Source organism: Mixophyes fleayi, chromosome 5 (assembly GCF_038048845.1).
Source record: "Mixophyes fleayi isolate aMixFle1 chromosome 5, aMixFle1.hap1, whole genome shotgun sequence".
NCBI lineage: Eukaryota > Metazoa > Chordata > Amphibia > Anura > Limnodynastidae > Mixophyes > Mixophyes fleayi.
In genome coordinates, this window is record NC_134406.1 from 141,811,883 (window position 1) to 141,828,286 (window position 16,404).

Sequence of the window (16,404 nt, forward strand, 5' to 3'; positions counted from 1 at the left end):
AGTTTCATCCAATTCACTGGAAGTGCCTGCTCAGCAAAATTTGTGTGAAAATTGCAGCACAGATGGAAAATTTTGCGTGTGACTTTGAGCAGCGCTTTTCCAGCACTTTTTTCATAACCTATCAAGGAACTACTGCCCACAACTGTGGAACAACATGCACTGGAAAGCACTTTTAGACATTGACTGAAGGCACTTTGTTAAAAATAAAAATCATCCAAAAGCAGTCCAAAAGAAATAATCTGTTACAAATGCATTCAAAGGAAGAACAAAAAAAAACAAAAAAAAAAAACACATATTAAACAAATAAGAGCATCTGACACTGAATGTCAATGAAAAAAAGTAAGGGGGAGAAGGAAAATGTGTACAATGGGGCAGTTTAGTTCCAACATTTTTAAAACATATATATTTCACACTTTATTGGTATACATTAAAATATTTTTAGTGGTGTCTAAAAATTTATTTTAGTATATTTAAAAACAAATTAAATTAGCGAAATAATTAAAAAGTGAATATTGTAAGTGTAAACCAGTTATCTAAACAACTGTTAAGAGTAGCTGTTTCACACTGCTATGGCGCACCGCTATCTATTGTATAAAACTCCTGTATGCCTCTAATTCAAACTCCTATTGATATAGATTATTACTCCCTTATTCATCAAAGCCAGAGCATCATTCATTGCTTATATGTTGCAGGCAAGGTGTATTTGTACAGCCTTGGTAGGCACTCCTAAAAGGTTTTAAATATATATAATCAGTCAGGGAAACCTAATAAGGATAAACATTTAATACACGCTTCACTAAAGGGTTGGGGTATCTCTAATATGTTATTCACCTCCCTCTGCCTGCACAGTTTATGTTCAAAAGTATAACATTCCAAGCCTAGCAGTTACAGTATTACTGCCGCTCTGGACTGTTCGAGATCTCTCCTATTTTGCAGGCATGGTGTATTTGTACAGCCCTGGCAGGCATTCTTAAAAGGTTTTAAATATACATAATCAGTCAGGGAAACCTGATAAGGATAAACATTTAATACACACTTCACTAAAGGGATGGGGTATCTTTAATATGGTGTTCTCCTCCCTCTTCTGAATGTCAATGAACAAATTTGACCTGGACAAGTCTTCACCACGTGTCCTCTTTAGTGCATCCAAAACTATTTGCTCCTCTTACTACAATGTGATTTCAGTTGTATTACCACCTGATATTGCTTATTACAAGTAGATGTGGTGACCACAAAAAACACTAGAGATAAACATGCATGCATTACCAGGACCCATGACTAGAGCTCCCAACATTAGATCTGCAGGCTAACAATTAGTTTCCATTATACATGAGGCAACAGCTACAGTGTGCAAAAAGACTTCCCATAGCAACATCCTGTGTCTCACCATCCTGCTTATAGATGAACTTTACCTGGCATAAAATGCTTATTGCAGAGTGACCACTTGTTTAGTAAGCTACCTCTGTTAAAAGTGGAACTGACCAGTGAGATGTAAGTCAAATATACTCTTTAATAGGAGGGCACCTAAGTGCTGGTCTGGTTCTACCACATCTCAACATTCCATAATATGCTTCAGAATCAACAATATAGGTACTAACCAGTATATGCAAAATTGAATGGCACTGCAAGAGGTTCATGGTGCTTTGGTGCGATCTTGGGGTGCGAAGGGTAGAGAAGAATTCCGTCATTCCCAAGTAATGAATTTATTTCCTCTTTTAGGTTTTTAGCTTTCTTTACCATTTTCGCATTACCTTGAGTATTTAGATTAGCCAAATTCTCAGTGAGAGCCAGACCTGCATTAAAGAAAAAAAAACAAAAGTGTCACGATCAACACTCACCTGAGCCTGCGTGATGTGTGTGTGACAAGGGGTTAATCATAAACCACCACCTGGTCTGTCTATAATGATTAAATCCTTCTATATCTATGCCACACACTAGCTTTGCATTACCAATAATACCACCAACATGTTTTTTTGTTAAGAGCTGACAGTGTTATTTAGGTTCTCCCTCAGAATTAATTTCTTAGAATTTACTTTAATCAAGAGTTAAAATAAACCACACTGTTCTTCCCTGGTTCAACTATGTAGCTCTTTAACCAAACTGTTCAGTGAATTCGTAAGAACACAGTTAACTTATTAAGTGTAATTCAATATGGAAAATACATCCAGAATGCTTAAGATAAAACAATTAACATAAATGACACACAAATATATAATGCAATGGTTTCTTGTAACATAAAAAGGATAAACGCAGAATTGATAACTCACGATTTATCAAGTTCTGTTGCTAGGAGCAGCAGAAAATGGGACACTCTTCAATATCAGATTGACTCCCAAAAAAGTTAACAAATCCTTAGGGTCACAGGCCAGATTTAAAACCATGCTGCAGAGCCCACAGCACCCCTTCCTGTGATGTCAAAGCTGAAAGGTCCGTGTAAATGCAAATTAGTGTTTTATGACCCCTGTGGACAACAGATTCTAAGTCAGGTTTTAAGCACCCTGTCCCAACTTCTCACCAGAATGATTTTGCCTCCACACAACAGGTCATAAGTTCCCCTTTGTCTGCCTACTCTAAGTACGATATTGGAGAAAATATGATGTGATATTTTCCTGTGACCCTAGTCAGCTTGAATTTGACATTAACATATAACACAACTGCCTGTCTCAGCAGCTGAATATCACTGTTCTAAAAGAGATATTTCAAAGGCTTCTATTTTGTGACCTGCCAAATGATACAAGGTGCTAGTCCGTAACCATGGACTGAGCTCTTATCTACCAGCACCATCTTGGGAGAACAGGAGTTTCATATAATCAAACAGCTCCTCGGAGCTATGTCACAATATTACTAGGAATTAAATTCACAAACACATATTTGCCGTTTTATGCCTAGAAATTAGCTTGCACATGACACAAAGTAATAGCAGCATTTTGTCCACCTTAAATGTAAACAGTACTTAACTAATGTTAAGGAATTTGTCTTGAACAAACAAGATTAAAGCAGGATTTTTCATCTTGTGGTACATGTGTTTCAGGAGCTCCGCAACTGGGTTCATGGGATAGATGATGGCAGATGTTAATACAGCAGCCACCAGGAGTGACACAGGTCTAGTAGTTTGGGTACAACTGGCATGCAGCTAGTTTTATTGTGCCCTAAATGAATGAGCAACAAAAATAAAGTAACAACAAAATAAATATTAATCCTGTCTGGCTGTAACATAAAACGTTCCCTTTCTGCCTATAGTGAGATCAGATGCCTAACCCACACACAAAACAGTTGCAAACATCAAATGTATCCAACATTAAATGAAGTATATGCTAGGCCAATAACCAGTAACCTGGTTCCCTCAACAATACTGCTTTTCAGGTCTTTAATCAAGAGCACAATTATAAACTGTTAGCTCTGCCCACAAACCATTAACAACTTTTCTTTACTCAAACTATCAGAGGGACCCCCCTCCCAAACCACACTGCGCTAAATTCAACTATAACCCTTGAGCATCATATGCTTGAAATGTAGTCTGTGCCCTTTCGCTTTCAGTGGGCTGCAGGCAAAAATGTTACATTCCAGTGACTCTCACACAATGCTGTATATTACAAGCTGACTCCCAGAGAGCAATCAAAGTGCTGCGTCTAAAAACTATGTCACAACATGAAGAACCACAGTCCAGCATGTAGCGATTATTCAAACATTTGTGTCAAAGCTTGTAACAAGTGTAACATTTATAAAATAAGGAGTATGTTCTAGTGTTATGCAACTGTCAATACTTTTGGGATTAATTAAAATGAATTAGAGAACTCATCCCACTTTAACAGCATATGATCCATAAGAAAAACCATTACAGAGCCTTATGAATTTAATTTTGCAACACTAGCATATGGAGATTGATAATTTGATAATATTGTGTAACCAACATCAGAGAGACACAAGTACCATTACAGTCAAAGGATGAAAACATGTATGGCTAACTTAGAGTAAAAGTACAGTGCATTTTTCACACGCATCTTTAATCAAGAAACAAAGTTACAATTATACATTTAGTGATGTTGTTAGAACTGGTACAGAAATTGGCACTTAAAGATTTATACAAATTGAACTAACATACAAAACCAAACATCATTCTTTCGGAAAGGTGTAGGCAGCACCAGTCCCAAATATAATACCAAATATATAAGCCCTTTAAAGGGAGGGGAGGACAATCTCTCCTACAAGGATTAATAGGCAACAGCCTGTAAAAAAAAAATCTTCTCCATTCCTCTGAGCACTAACCCTGATCCTGTATTCTTGATCTTAAAAAAGCCGTATAATGCACCTACACTTAATTACAATGGAAATGGACAACCTGATGGAAGATATAAGATGAAATTAACAAAGAAACAAACTACTTTATGAGGTTGGACTGCAAACTTTTATTGAACCTTTTGAGACAGCTGCATAACACCGGAACATACTTTTATTTTATAATGGTTACACTTGTTACAAGGTTTGACACTAGTATTTGAATAATCGCTACATGCTGAACTGTGGTTATTCATGTTATGAGCGATCAGAAAAATAGTTTTTAGACACAGCACTTTGATTACTCTTATTTGGGTGTGATTTTCTATTTATGCAGGGATTTATTTTCATTTTACCCTTTGTCATGTATTGCAGATTGCACAAGAATGACTTTTAAACATTAGTGTTCTCGTATCCTTATGTGATAATTCCCTTTTGGGAAGTTGGGACACACGTATCAGTGAACTTTATTCCAAATTACATAATTCATAAGAGACGCATTTCTCCATGTAACTAATAGATTCTACTTAGGATGCATGTTTTACCTTCCTGTCTGATTCACTATTTAAAGGAAAAGAAAGGATGTCTTCTACTGGGGCACTTGGGATGTTCTAAATAATAACATGCATAACCTTTACGGATTGTCATTCAAATATAGATAAGTTCTGATTCATGAAAAGTAGCAATATTATAATATATAATATAAATTTATATTTTATAATATAAAAAATACAATATTGAACTAATAAAGTGAAAGTGCTTGTAAAGTGAAAATAAAGTGGATTAAATGTGCAGTCTTTGACTGCATTTGTTTTGTTGCCTATATCTCTATTAAACTAAAACATTACTATCTGTGTATCAAGAATGACTCCATGTGACTTGTATATAATTAATTTGCTGCTACATATGCTCTCATATTCCTATTGAAAAACTGACAATACCCAAATCCATATAATTTAAATCAGGGAAAATAATAATTTTACAGTAATTTCCCATAAGAGACCAACTGAATAGTCTATTGTAACTCGTAGATAGTGAGTTCAAACACTAAAACAATTTGGCTTCAAGAGTAATGGCGAATCTGTCGACACAAAAATAACAATAGTCAAACTGTCGAGAGATTCATTCTGTAGACTTGTTTAAAATGTTAACAGTGTGACTGTAGACAGTAGTAATGTCGACAGTCACAATGTCCACATTCAAAGGGCAATCCCAATGCCAGCGGCACTACAGTTGTCGGACAGGCCGGCAATACAGCCAGCAGGTCCAGCACAAAATCGATTAAAAAACAAAAAACCCTCAGAGATTAACACCCCAAAAACCCATCTCGACATTTTGGTGTCAACAGTCTGATTGTCGACAGATTCACCATCGCCATATAGTACCCAAAGCATACAAGCACCATATCATATACCCTCTTATGCTGTTTTGACCAATAGGCTAAATTAATCAGTGTTTCAATTAAGCAATGGTACTAGACAGGGGTTTCCTATCTCCCAATCAATATACACATTATACACCCCTAACCGCTACACCTGAACCTGAATATGAAGGGTGTGAAGATACCAGAGCTGGTATCCTCTAGTGTGTACTTTGGCACACACAGGCAAATGGTAACGGTGAAAATAAATGTAATTTATTGCAGTAATTCACAGACAGATGAGTGCCCAGAAACTCAGCAACAATGTCCATAATTTAATGTCAAGATTTTGGGTAAACGATGAAGGTAGCAGTAACTGTTAATTACGGTTAACCTTTACAAGGAGAGGTACATTCAGGCCGGTGGTAGTCATTACAGCGAATCCTAAAATCCTGACAAGACTTACCCCGACATGGTAATGGTGAAAGCTCTCATTGCTGACATACCTTTTCAAAGAGTGTGTCTTTGTACTGACAGGCAACAATTGTGAGAGAAGAACAGGCTAGCAGACAGATATACGTCACTTTGAAGCACCACACTTACATTCCTGCTGTTAAGGGGGCAATGCAAGGAGACGCCAGCTGTAGAATATAAAAGCTTTCCTAAAAAACATTCTACAGCCGCCGGCTCCTGTCATTGCCCCCTTAACAGCAGGAATGTAAGTGTTGGGCCCATGTAGCCTGTAATTTATCTGTCCTCGCTGGGACTATCACCATCACTGCTTGAATTGCTGTTAATTCCTGCTGGCTAGTTCCCTGGTTGTATGCCTGCTGTTGCACTGCCCATTTCTCCCGTAGGTTCACTTGGGATAAGTCCATTAGTTGGGCCATCTTTTTACAGAGCTTGACCACATACTCAATGGCAGGGATCTTGGGGACCTCTATGTTAAGTTCTCAATTCTCACATATTAATTCTAAGGGATCTCACACTGCACCTTCGTACAGTAGCTTGAATGGCAAAAACCTAGTTTTGTGGCACCTCAATAAGAAAACAGAAGTTACTGCAAGGACTTTTCCCAGTTTCCACATTTGAACTATATGTACGCCTGTAATAATTGATTGAGTGTTCCGTTAAACAGCTTGAACATTCCATTGGTTTGCGGATGATAGGAAATAGTCCACATTGGCTTTACCCCAAATCGGTTCCTCAAAGTTTGCATCAACTCCGTCTGAAATGCCGTACCCTGGTTGGTGAGGATCTCTTGCAGGAATCCTACACTACCAAAAATGTCCATCAGGGCCTGCGCAACGTGCTCTTCGTCTATGTATGACAGGGTTTCTGGTGGCATAATTGACACAGAGTAAACAGCTTCCCTGGAACTTTTGAGGGGACCCACTATGTCCATTGCAACTCTCTGAAAAGGTTTGTCTACAATGGGTAGTGGTTGCAATGGTATGGAGTCATACGTAGAATGGGGTCCCCGTAGAAACTGGTAAACTTCACAATATCTCTATGACATCTCTATCCCTACATCAGTCCTGCTCAGTCAATCACACTTTATCATGAGAAAGCACCCACCATTTTAACAAAAATAAATGTGTGATCACATCATATTTTATTTAAAACACATTTATATTTGATGTGAAGCGAGAGAATTCTCTCATTTATGTAGTGATAGTAAAATAGAAGACAGTTGTGCAGTCTGTAAGAATACTGTAGTTGGCAGCTTTGCTTGAACCATGCAATGTCAAAGATTTATACCTCACAAGGGCATTCTGTCATTGGTCAATTCACTTGACAGACAATACAGTTTAAAGCATTAGTCAACTGAAACATGGTGACATGCAAATATGAAAATACAACAGAACAGAGTGTGCCATTCCTCTATAGCAATAAAAGATAGCTATAATGTATTGGCGCACCTTTGCAGTGGTAAAGCAGATTGTTAATAACACATACCAGATTCATCTCCCTATCTATATTAAGTGAATCACAGAGCTGCTCAGAAACACCATAATAACAAATGCTTCTTTTACCTGAGAGATGAGAGCTGGATATGTGATGGCCATAGTGAACACGTGTACTTACTGTCTCCCTCTACCGTCATGCAGCATTACATAGCTGTTATCAAGGCTAGGGATACCGATGCTTTAGTCTGCCATTCAAATGCGAGAGGTGGCAATGTGTATTACCATAGTAAACACATGTCATTACTTGCTCTACCTACCAATATTCAGTGTATTACATAGCTTTTTTCATGCTTAGTAATAGTAATACACTGAATGACATCAGATTGGAAAAACAGACTTTGTTTGTGCTTATGCTAATAAGAGTTGGTTGAACTTTATTGTCTACTCATACTACATGAGAACCATCAAAAACTAGGCCTTATAGGGGGCCACTATTTCCAGTTCAAATAAGGATATCTACCTATCTATCTTTATGTTAAGAGATAGGAGTTCTCTTGTTTGTTTGTTTGATGTATCATCTGTAAAATTACTGCTACTACTATGTGTAGGACCATTCCTGCAGTTCACTGATTCACCTGGTTGCTAGAAAAATAGTTACAAGCTTCATTTAGCTCTCAGTCTGTGTCAGGAAACTGGAGCTATCTGCTGAAATTTACGCAACACTGTCTGGAGGTGCAGAGTCTAATACGGCTCTGGTCTTCACGCGAGGGAGTTTGGATTTAGCTGTGAGAGATGAGCAGGTCGTGGTTCTCCATGAGGGCCCTCAGCGAGAAAGACTGAAGTAGTCGGATAGTCTGGAAAGCCGTGGTCAGACCATGCGGACAAGCGTAGTACACAGGGGAGGATCCGATGGGATAGTCTGTCAAGGAGAAGTCAAATACCAGGAGAATCTTACAGAGCCCAAAAGAAGTGTAGAGAGAACTGCCTACACGACTTCCTATAATAACCTTTAATTAAATTTGGTAGTATGATAATATTGCAATAACGGGGTTTGTCCCATTATGATTGGCTGCTATGGCACTGTGCGATTTGGAAGTGGCAAGTGCATTATGTGGAATCAATATTTATTAGTAATATTATCTTTTTGTATGGTTTCATTCACTATTTAGGATTTAAATTGCTGATAAATATGATGTTTCTGTAAAGTAAGAGTGTAAGGGAGATTCACGAATGGTTATAACAGTTGCTATGGCAACGCTTTATTTGAACAGTAAGTAGGCAGTGTGTTCAGTGCACACGATGGATTATTAGCAATATCCATTTGTCCATATTATTTTTACCTTCTGTTTTTAACTAAGTGTCATGGTAAATGAATGTTTTATTAGAGTTGTTTACAAATATAAGGGAGATCATATGACTGAATCACTTCCGGTAACGAAGGTGGGTACTATAGCAATTTGTTTTTATTGCTAGTTTATGTGATATATTATATGGTGTAGAACCTCTAATGGCTAACAGTCAGGCAACTGAAATATATATAATATGGGAAATATACAGTTTGAAATAATTTGGTGAATGAAGTGGCCAGCATAAACGGTTGCTATGGCAACCTTTCGAAGATCATGTAAGTTTATCTGTGAAACCTTTTATATTTTGAGGATTATGACATATGTAAAGGTATATTTTTGTATGAAGCCATTGAATATTGGCATCTATGATACTATTCTTGTATTAATAATGTTATAGAAACGAAGGATCCTGATTGGAACATCACCATTATACATAGCAGCTCATACTGGATACATCCTTAACCTTGATACAGATCTATGCTAAGATCGAAACGCATTGGCCTATATAAAATTAGGTGTTGGATTTCCTCCTGACCACTCCTCTCCTGGAACAATTGTGCATACAAGACTGGATGTAACAGAACTGGACTTATTATCTTGTTATGTGCTGTTTAAAAGTAGAGAATCTAGTAGGAAGATTGTCGGTTATCAATAATACCTTCTTTTATGGGATATACACGATTTTAGATATATTATATTAATAGGGTATTTTAAAAGGGTAATCTGCCTTTGTCCTCTTTGTCTCCTATTTTCTGAGGAAAAAAATCGGAAAGAGGAAGAGAAGAGAAAGACCCTATACTGAACTCGAACTTTAACTACTCATTGATCTAAGTATAATACTATGAGAGGCTACAAGAAATATTTTATTTAACTATGAATCTACCATGTTATGGAACTGTCCTTTGACCTTTTTTTTTTTTTTTTAGGAATTTTCCTGAAGTTACTTCACTATATATATGATATTTTTTCTTTTACATATGGAATCTGAAGTCTGCATTGAGGTTGTATAAACTTTATGGTCCATAATGACACTTTTACTACTACCACCTTGTTTGATAGAATACGGAGCGCCGATTAACAAATCTGTATTATTGTATTCTTTATATAGTGCCTACATACAGATAATAATGTTTTAAATTATGCAAACCAGTCACTGCCCTAGTGGAGCTTACAATGTATATTCCTTACCACATGTACAAACAAAAGTTTTAAGTTAATCAGAAGAAAATTAATTGGTTTCAAAAGAAACGATAGTCCGGCTCTCTGAAAAACACAATATATAAATCCTTGTGTCAAGGGAATTCTGTGCACAATATAGCTATATTGGGACAAGCTCATCTGCCAACGTCAAGGCATCTCCTGTACGCGAGTCCCTAGCAAAAGGTGTACCTCAGGGTGTTGCATAAATGGCTTTTACTGTAGTAATTTGGTTTGTTTCCACACAACCTCATTTATTTTTACTTAATTTGCATGAGTTGTTTATCCTTAATTTTGTTATGTGATCCCATGTCATTCCTGATGAATTCTTCCAGGAGAAATGTGCATTTAACATCTCCCAAGTAATATTACACACACTCCACTAGAATCCTCCATGTCACAGAATGAGGAAGTGGCTGATCACACCATTGTGTGATTATTAATTGTGGCCATTACTCTAGGACTCTAGTAAGCACAAGGAACTGAAATTATTTCTGGCTTGAAATCTTCAAAGGTAAGATTGAGACCAAAGGTGTACTTTTAACACCATATACATGAGTGAATTAAATAGTGAGCTTTTTACTTTCTTTCTATTATTAAATAAAAAGTAACTGCCATATAAAATTTATTTTATTTTGTTTTCAACATATTCATTACTAGTAAAAACTTGATTATAACAGCTGGATCCATCCTGAAATTAGTCATTGACAGCTGCATGTCCACCTTGCTGTATTGTGTAAGCAAGTCATTATTTTTGGTATTAGCTGTACCTGTTGTCACTCATTATTACCCTATTAGTTTTATTCTTGATTCTTAAACTAGGTTTAAAGATAAACTAAAACGCACCACCTCCAAACTAGAAACATGTCTATACATTTTAAATTTGCGTCTCCAGTAGAGCAAAATGGGTTTGCACCTTAAACTAAATGAAGTTGTACATGATATAACAAACATAGTATAGTTCAACATGTTGTTCTAATGCAGAGTCTAGTGATTCTATCCTGGATGTAGTGAGACAACAGGTTGGAAAAAGTGAAGGAACAATTAGGGAACAGAAAATCAACTCGATTTGCTGGCTGTTTAGAAAGGCCTTGGGAATTTTCAACCCTTTATTACACATAAAATTAAGTAGTAGGCCCGTTTGGGCATCTTAAAATTATATGCACCTGTTTCACTTTGACCGGCTGATTTTTTATTAGCATGGGTTACAGTTATTCAGGTTTAGGAGCTTGTAATGTACAAGTAAAATGTTTCCTCTTCCTTCAAAAAAGTACTCTGTAAGAGGTAGTTGACTTTCTATGGTCCCTAATCAACCCTAAAGAAGACATGAAAAACATATATTTCAATCATGGCTCATTCCAAACATGGCACCGGAAAGCAGTAGTCTTTGTTAGCCTGAAGCACCCACCATAACATTTAAAACATTTTCTATGGTGGGATTCTGCAGTGAAATCCCAGTCCTAGTCTATATACCAATGCTACAATGCTTGTGGTAGAGTTATGGTTGAAGGTTATGCATTCAATTTTTAATTTCCATAGCTTAGAACAGAGTAGTTAAAAGATTCCTTCCCAACTTTCAATATAGAAGTTTAATCTCACTGTTTGGAGTAATCCTTAAATTCACAAATAAATAAAGAATAGTAAATGTATAGTATCAGCACTCAAGCTCAGTCATTTCAAAGCAGTGTCTTCATTACAAAGCAGCACCGTATGACATACATTAAGCGCAACAGATTACTAGATTGCTAGTATGAAAAATAAAAAACAACCTTTTAATTATACATTTTGTGATAAAAAAGAAAATATATATGAAGTATTTCTATAAGTTGCCCGTACCAGACATATTCTTCACAAACACTGTAAAATACAACATCAGTACCTGTTGGCACAAACCTATACAGTGCCAAACTCCGCTCTAACACATGCAATAGTAGCATTTATTCTCACCAATTGCTGGCAGTGTGTGTTGTGATAGACCTAGTAACCATTTTAAAAGTTCAAAACTTGGCCACCATCGATTCCCATTAGACATCAAGTCTGTAAAGCTCTGAGGGAAGAGAAACAATATTCAGAACATAATCCTTAGTACTGAAAAAACAACGAGTACCGGGGTTTAAACATTCAAGGCTAAATACATCAGTTAAAAAATATTTAAAAACACAATGGGCCTCACGCACAGTTAGATACATATTATGCTTACAGCATTAACATAAATTGTGTCCTGTACTTTACTTAGTATTCCAAGCTGTACATATCTTAACAAACTTGAGATTTGGAATAGTACATAAAATGTGTACATTTTATAATATACGCGTAAAGTGTAACCTACGTTACAACCGCATGATATGCTTTTATCATATCATGCGCTAGGCAGATTAAAAAAACAAAACACTAGAGCCGGTTTAATTTGTCAGTTACGCCAGTATTGGCAAAACTGGTGGGACAACAAATAAGAGGTCCTGACGAATTTGCGAGTACCAATACTAGGCTTCGTTAGCCTGAGCTGGTGACTCTATAGCAGGGAAACCTTCACCGTGGGGTCCCCTGCCATAGTGCCAGACTAACACAAAGCAGTCTGCCTGGAGCTGGATTCCCCCAGAGATCAACCCACAAAAAAAGGTTGAATTTCCACCTAGGTTTAACCAGCCGGGCTGAAACGCACTAGGGCTATTCCCACAAACCTGGTGTGGTTGGTGTAGGTTAATTGTACCAAAATGACATAATTAAAAGTATTTTATTCATAGTGCACTACAGGTCCCTGCATGCCTAGTGTCTGGGCATGCTGTTACTTGTAGTTCTACAAGCATCAGCATGCCCATGGCTGCCAGGCCATGCTGGCACTTGGTGACCTGCAGTGCACAAATGAAAAATGTAGCAAAAAACCAGACCTCCACAACCTCCCTCATTCTGCCTCTCTAAGCACAGATAGGTGCAAGGGGGAGATATGTCTCAGCCTGGGAGCAGACAGTTATAACTTACTATGCATGTGTAGTTTGAAAAAGCGCTTTATGCACTTAGAAGTCTAACTCTACATAACCCCCAATATGTATTTTACTTCCAGACCAATTAAATGGAGAAATGTACCATATTTCCCTATGTATTGGACGCTCCCATGTATAAGACGCACCTATAAATCATTTGAAAAAATTGAGGATAATGTTTTTTGCAGAGTAGTTGTGCAGCGGATACTACAGAGAGGAGAGACGGAGTTCTAACCCTATTGATAATTCTGCATTACCCTGTCATATGCTTCCTCTGTACGGTAAAGTCTTTCTTCTGTCCGTTCTGATCCCAATGATAGAAAGTCGCTTACCGTCCTCTTCCCGATGACCGGATGTCCAATCAAGACTTTGACAAAGTCCTGATTGGACAAAACGCCAAATGCAGAAACCGGAACTGTGCGTTTCAACAGCGGTTCATGCACCACATCCGGTCATCGGGCAGAAGACAGTAAGCGACTTTTCAGCATCTATATATTAGTCTTTTTTTACCTAATTATTTTCTATACATATTGGAAAATTTTCAGGATACAATAGAAAGTGTACAAATGCCATTTGAGATCTAGTAAAAAGTACTTGATATTTACTGTAGTCAACCACTACAATACTCAGTAACACAACTGAAACAATTAGGGTCTCTTTCTCATTTAATTAAAGTCTCAAATGACTCATTTCATTTTCAATTTCTTAATGATTTCAGGGTTTATTCCACTGGAACCTGAGAAAAGAAGGAAACATTTTACCTGTTCTTTGCTTCCATCAGATGACATAACAGCTGACCAAATCTGAAAAGAATAACGCAGGTTGTATATGCTGATGGGTTGGACACTGACTCCGAACTCGGTCTCTAAGTGCGTAACCACCTGAAAAATTACATCACAGTTTAGAAGCATTCCAGTCTTTACATGATATTCATATATATATATATATATATCTATCTATAACATAAATGTCTAGTGGCGTGTGTTAGTCTGTCTGTGTGTGTGTGGAAAAAATAAAACCAAGCTGCAGCGCCACCTGCTGGGCGGAGTTATACACTGACCTACTAAATTCTTAGTGTGTCTGGAAAAAAAATTCAGAAAGGGCTGAAATTTGGTATACTAAGATGTTTTTAAATTGTTAATTTAATTTGTTAATTGTTAAAAGTGTTTATAAAGATTTTAAAAAAATATATATATATTTCTTGAAGGAGAAGTGACATCTGGGAGTGGTTGGTGGTTGCCGGGGGTGACAGTGGGGAATGGTTGGTGGTTGAGGCCTGGGCTATGGCCCAAATGCATGACAAGAACCTTTTTAACACCTTAAGTAGCTTGATTTGACTAGAATGCATGAGTATCATGCATGGGTTAACTTATATATATATATATATATATATATATACACACACACACACACACACACACACACACATATACATACATACATTCACACACACATACATACACATAGTCTGTACTGATGTTTATAATTCTGACATTTGATGGGGGATTTTAAATGAACATTTCACAAACATTCATTATTTCCATAAATCAAGCATACTTACAAGAAGCATATACATTGCAATACTATCCCTTTTTAAAACCAAGGTAAGGAATGTTTAGACACGCTTTATTATGCACCAGTGTGCTGCAAAGTTGCATATTTTTGATTCCACCGAGACAAGTTAACAGACCATTTCTATCATGAGGCAAATTAAAATTAGAAAGTGCAACAGGTTATGCATTCTGGCTGTTCCAGCCTCTCACCTACCTATAAAAAGCTAATGGAAAATCTGGTCATCCATAAATCAGAATTTAATTATCAGAATTGAAAGTTAAATTTTGTAACACTTAACCTTTGATGCCCATTTCTGGATATAGCAATATGTTGTAACATTTCTTGGTGTAAATGTAATTTAAAGGTATTACACAGATTAATGGTAATATATGGTCCTTTTGATGGTAATGTATGGTTAGAGGGCCGCACGTGCAGGACTTGAGTGTCAGGTTGCCCATCACTATCTTAAGATGAGCATTAGCAGATAAAATATTTTGAAATGCTGCACACTGGTATTAGTTATTGATTCTTCCCCCAGTGGGGTACATTTATTGATGCTAGCAAAAAAAAAAAAGAATACAATGTTGTTGAGGCAGTACCCCTTCTTCAGATGTCCTGAGAGAAGCATGATCAACAGAGATCACCAAACAATTTAATTAGTTAAAAAATAATATATAGTTAAAACTCCTATTTTACATTATTTTATTTTACACTTTGCCAGATTATACAATTTGTTCATGGTCCCCTCAATTGCAAATGCATTTCTGTTTTTACACTACCTTTCCATGCATTTTACATCACAGACGATACCCACATACACAACAGATGATGTAGTATCAAATTACTGTATTTTTTTTCATTGTGTATTATTGTAGATATATAGTAGATACTGTAATTTAGATTGTAGTAACAATATAATTATATCCAGTCCTATGAAGTATATTTACAGTATTTTACATTTACACGGATAGTGTTCCTTTTACTTAAAACAAACATGTCCTATCATTTTTCTTTATTTTATAACTCAATTTCACTTATGATGCAAAATAGTCTAAATTTTAAAAACATTTATTTATAACCTATTTTCCTTTTGTGGACAGTCCTATATTGAACTGTCTCTTACACCAGGACAATAGAGTGTAAGATATAGCTGTGCAGGATTTGGTTACTGGGGCATTCCATTGTCATGGGTGGGACACTTGCACTGAGGTTTCTTATCAAAAGAGGCTCTCTCTTATTATTATGAAGTATATTTACATCATGGTAGTGTCACGGGCACTAGGAGTCTTTGCCCAGGATATCACCAGATGATGGACTTACCAGAGTAATATAGCTGGTATTATGGTTCTCTGGTAGCAGGGTGACAACGGAACAGGAGAAACAGCAGATGGTGAGAGAATGCTCAAGGAAAGTCTATGACTAGCAGCAACTGGTAATGAGTAGATGAATGTACACAAGGATCCAGATGGACAAGGAAACATGAGGCGAGTCAGTGGTCTGCGTCAGCAAGTTGTACCACTGCTATATATATGTGAGGAGGGGCACGAGGAGATGAATGTAAAGCAGAGTATACACGGGGCACACAGAACTTGATCCCACGATGATATCCACAATACAACAATAACTGACCAGCGCTGCTTGAAGTATACAAAGTCACAATAGCAATCTAGGCAATAGAAAACAAAGTCAATGGTAACAATAGCTTCAGTGGATAGGGGGCTCCGGAGAAGAACACAACTCAGTCCAGATGGATATGCAATACAAAAGCAAAGTCAATG

General features: G+C 36.9%; 1 protein-coding gene across 1 annotated transcript in view; it reads right to left on the reverse strand.

Moving 5' to 3' along the window:
* Positions 1-16,404, reverse strand: part of FAAH2 (fatty acid amide hydrolase 2) — a 103,830-nt gene that overhangs the window by 1,700 nt on the left and 85,726 nt on the right. The window contains exons 7-9 of the mRNA XM_075212895.1: positions 13,834-13,953; positions 12,039-12,138; positions 1,599-1,793 (exon numbers count right to left, since the gene is read on the reverse strand). Coding sequence (XP_075068996.1) covers positions 1,599-1,793; positions 12,039-12,138; positions 13,834-13,953 — 415 coding nt within the window. The remainder of the gene's footprint in view (positions 1-1,598; positions 1,794-12,038; positions 12,139-13,833; positions 13,954-16,404) is intronic.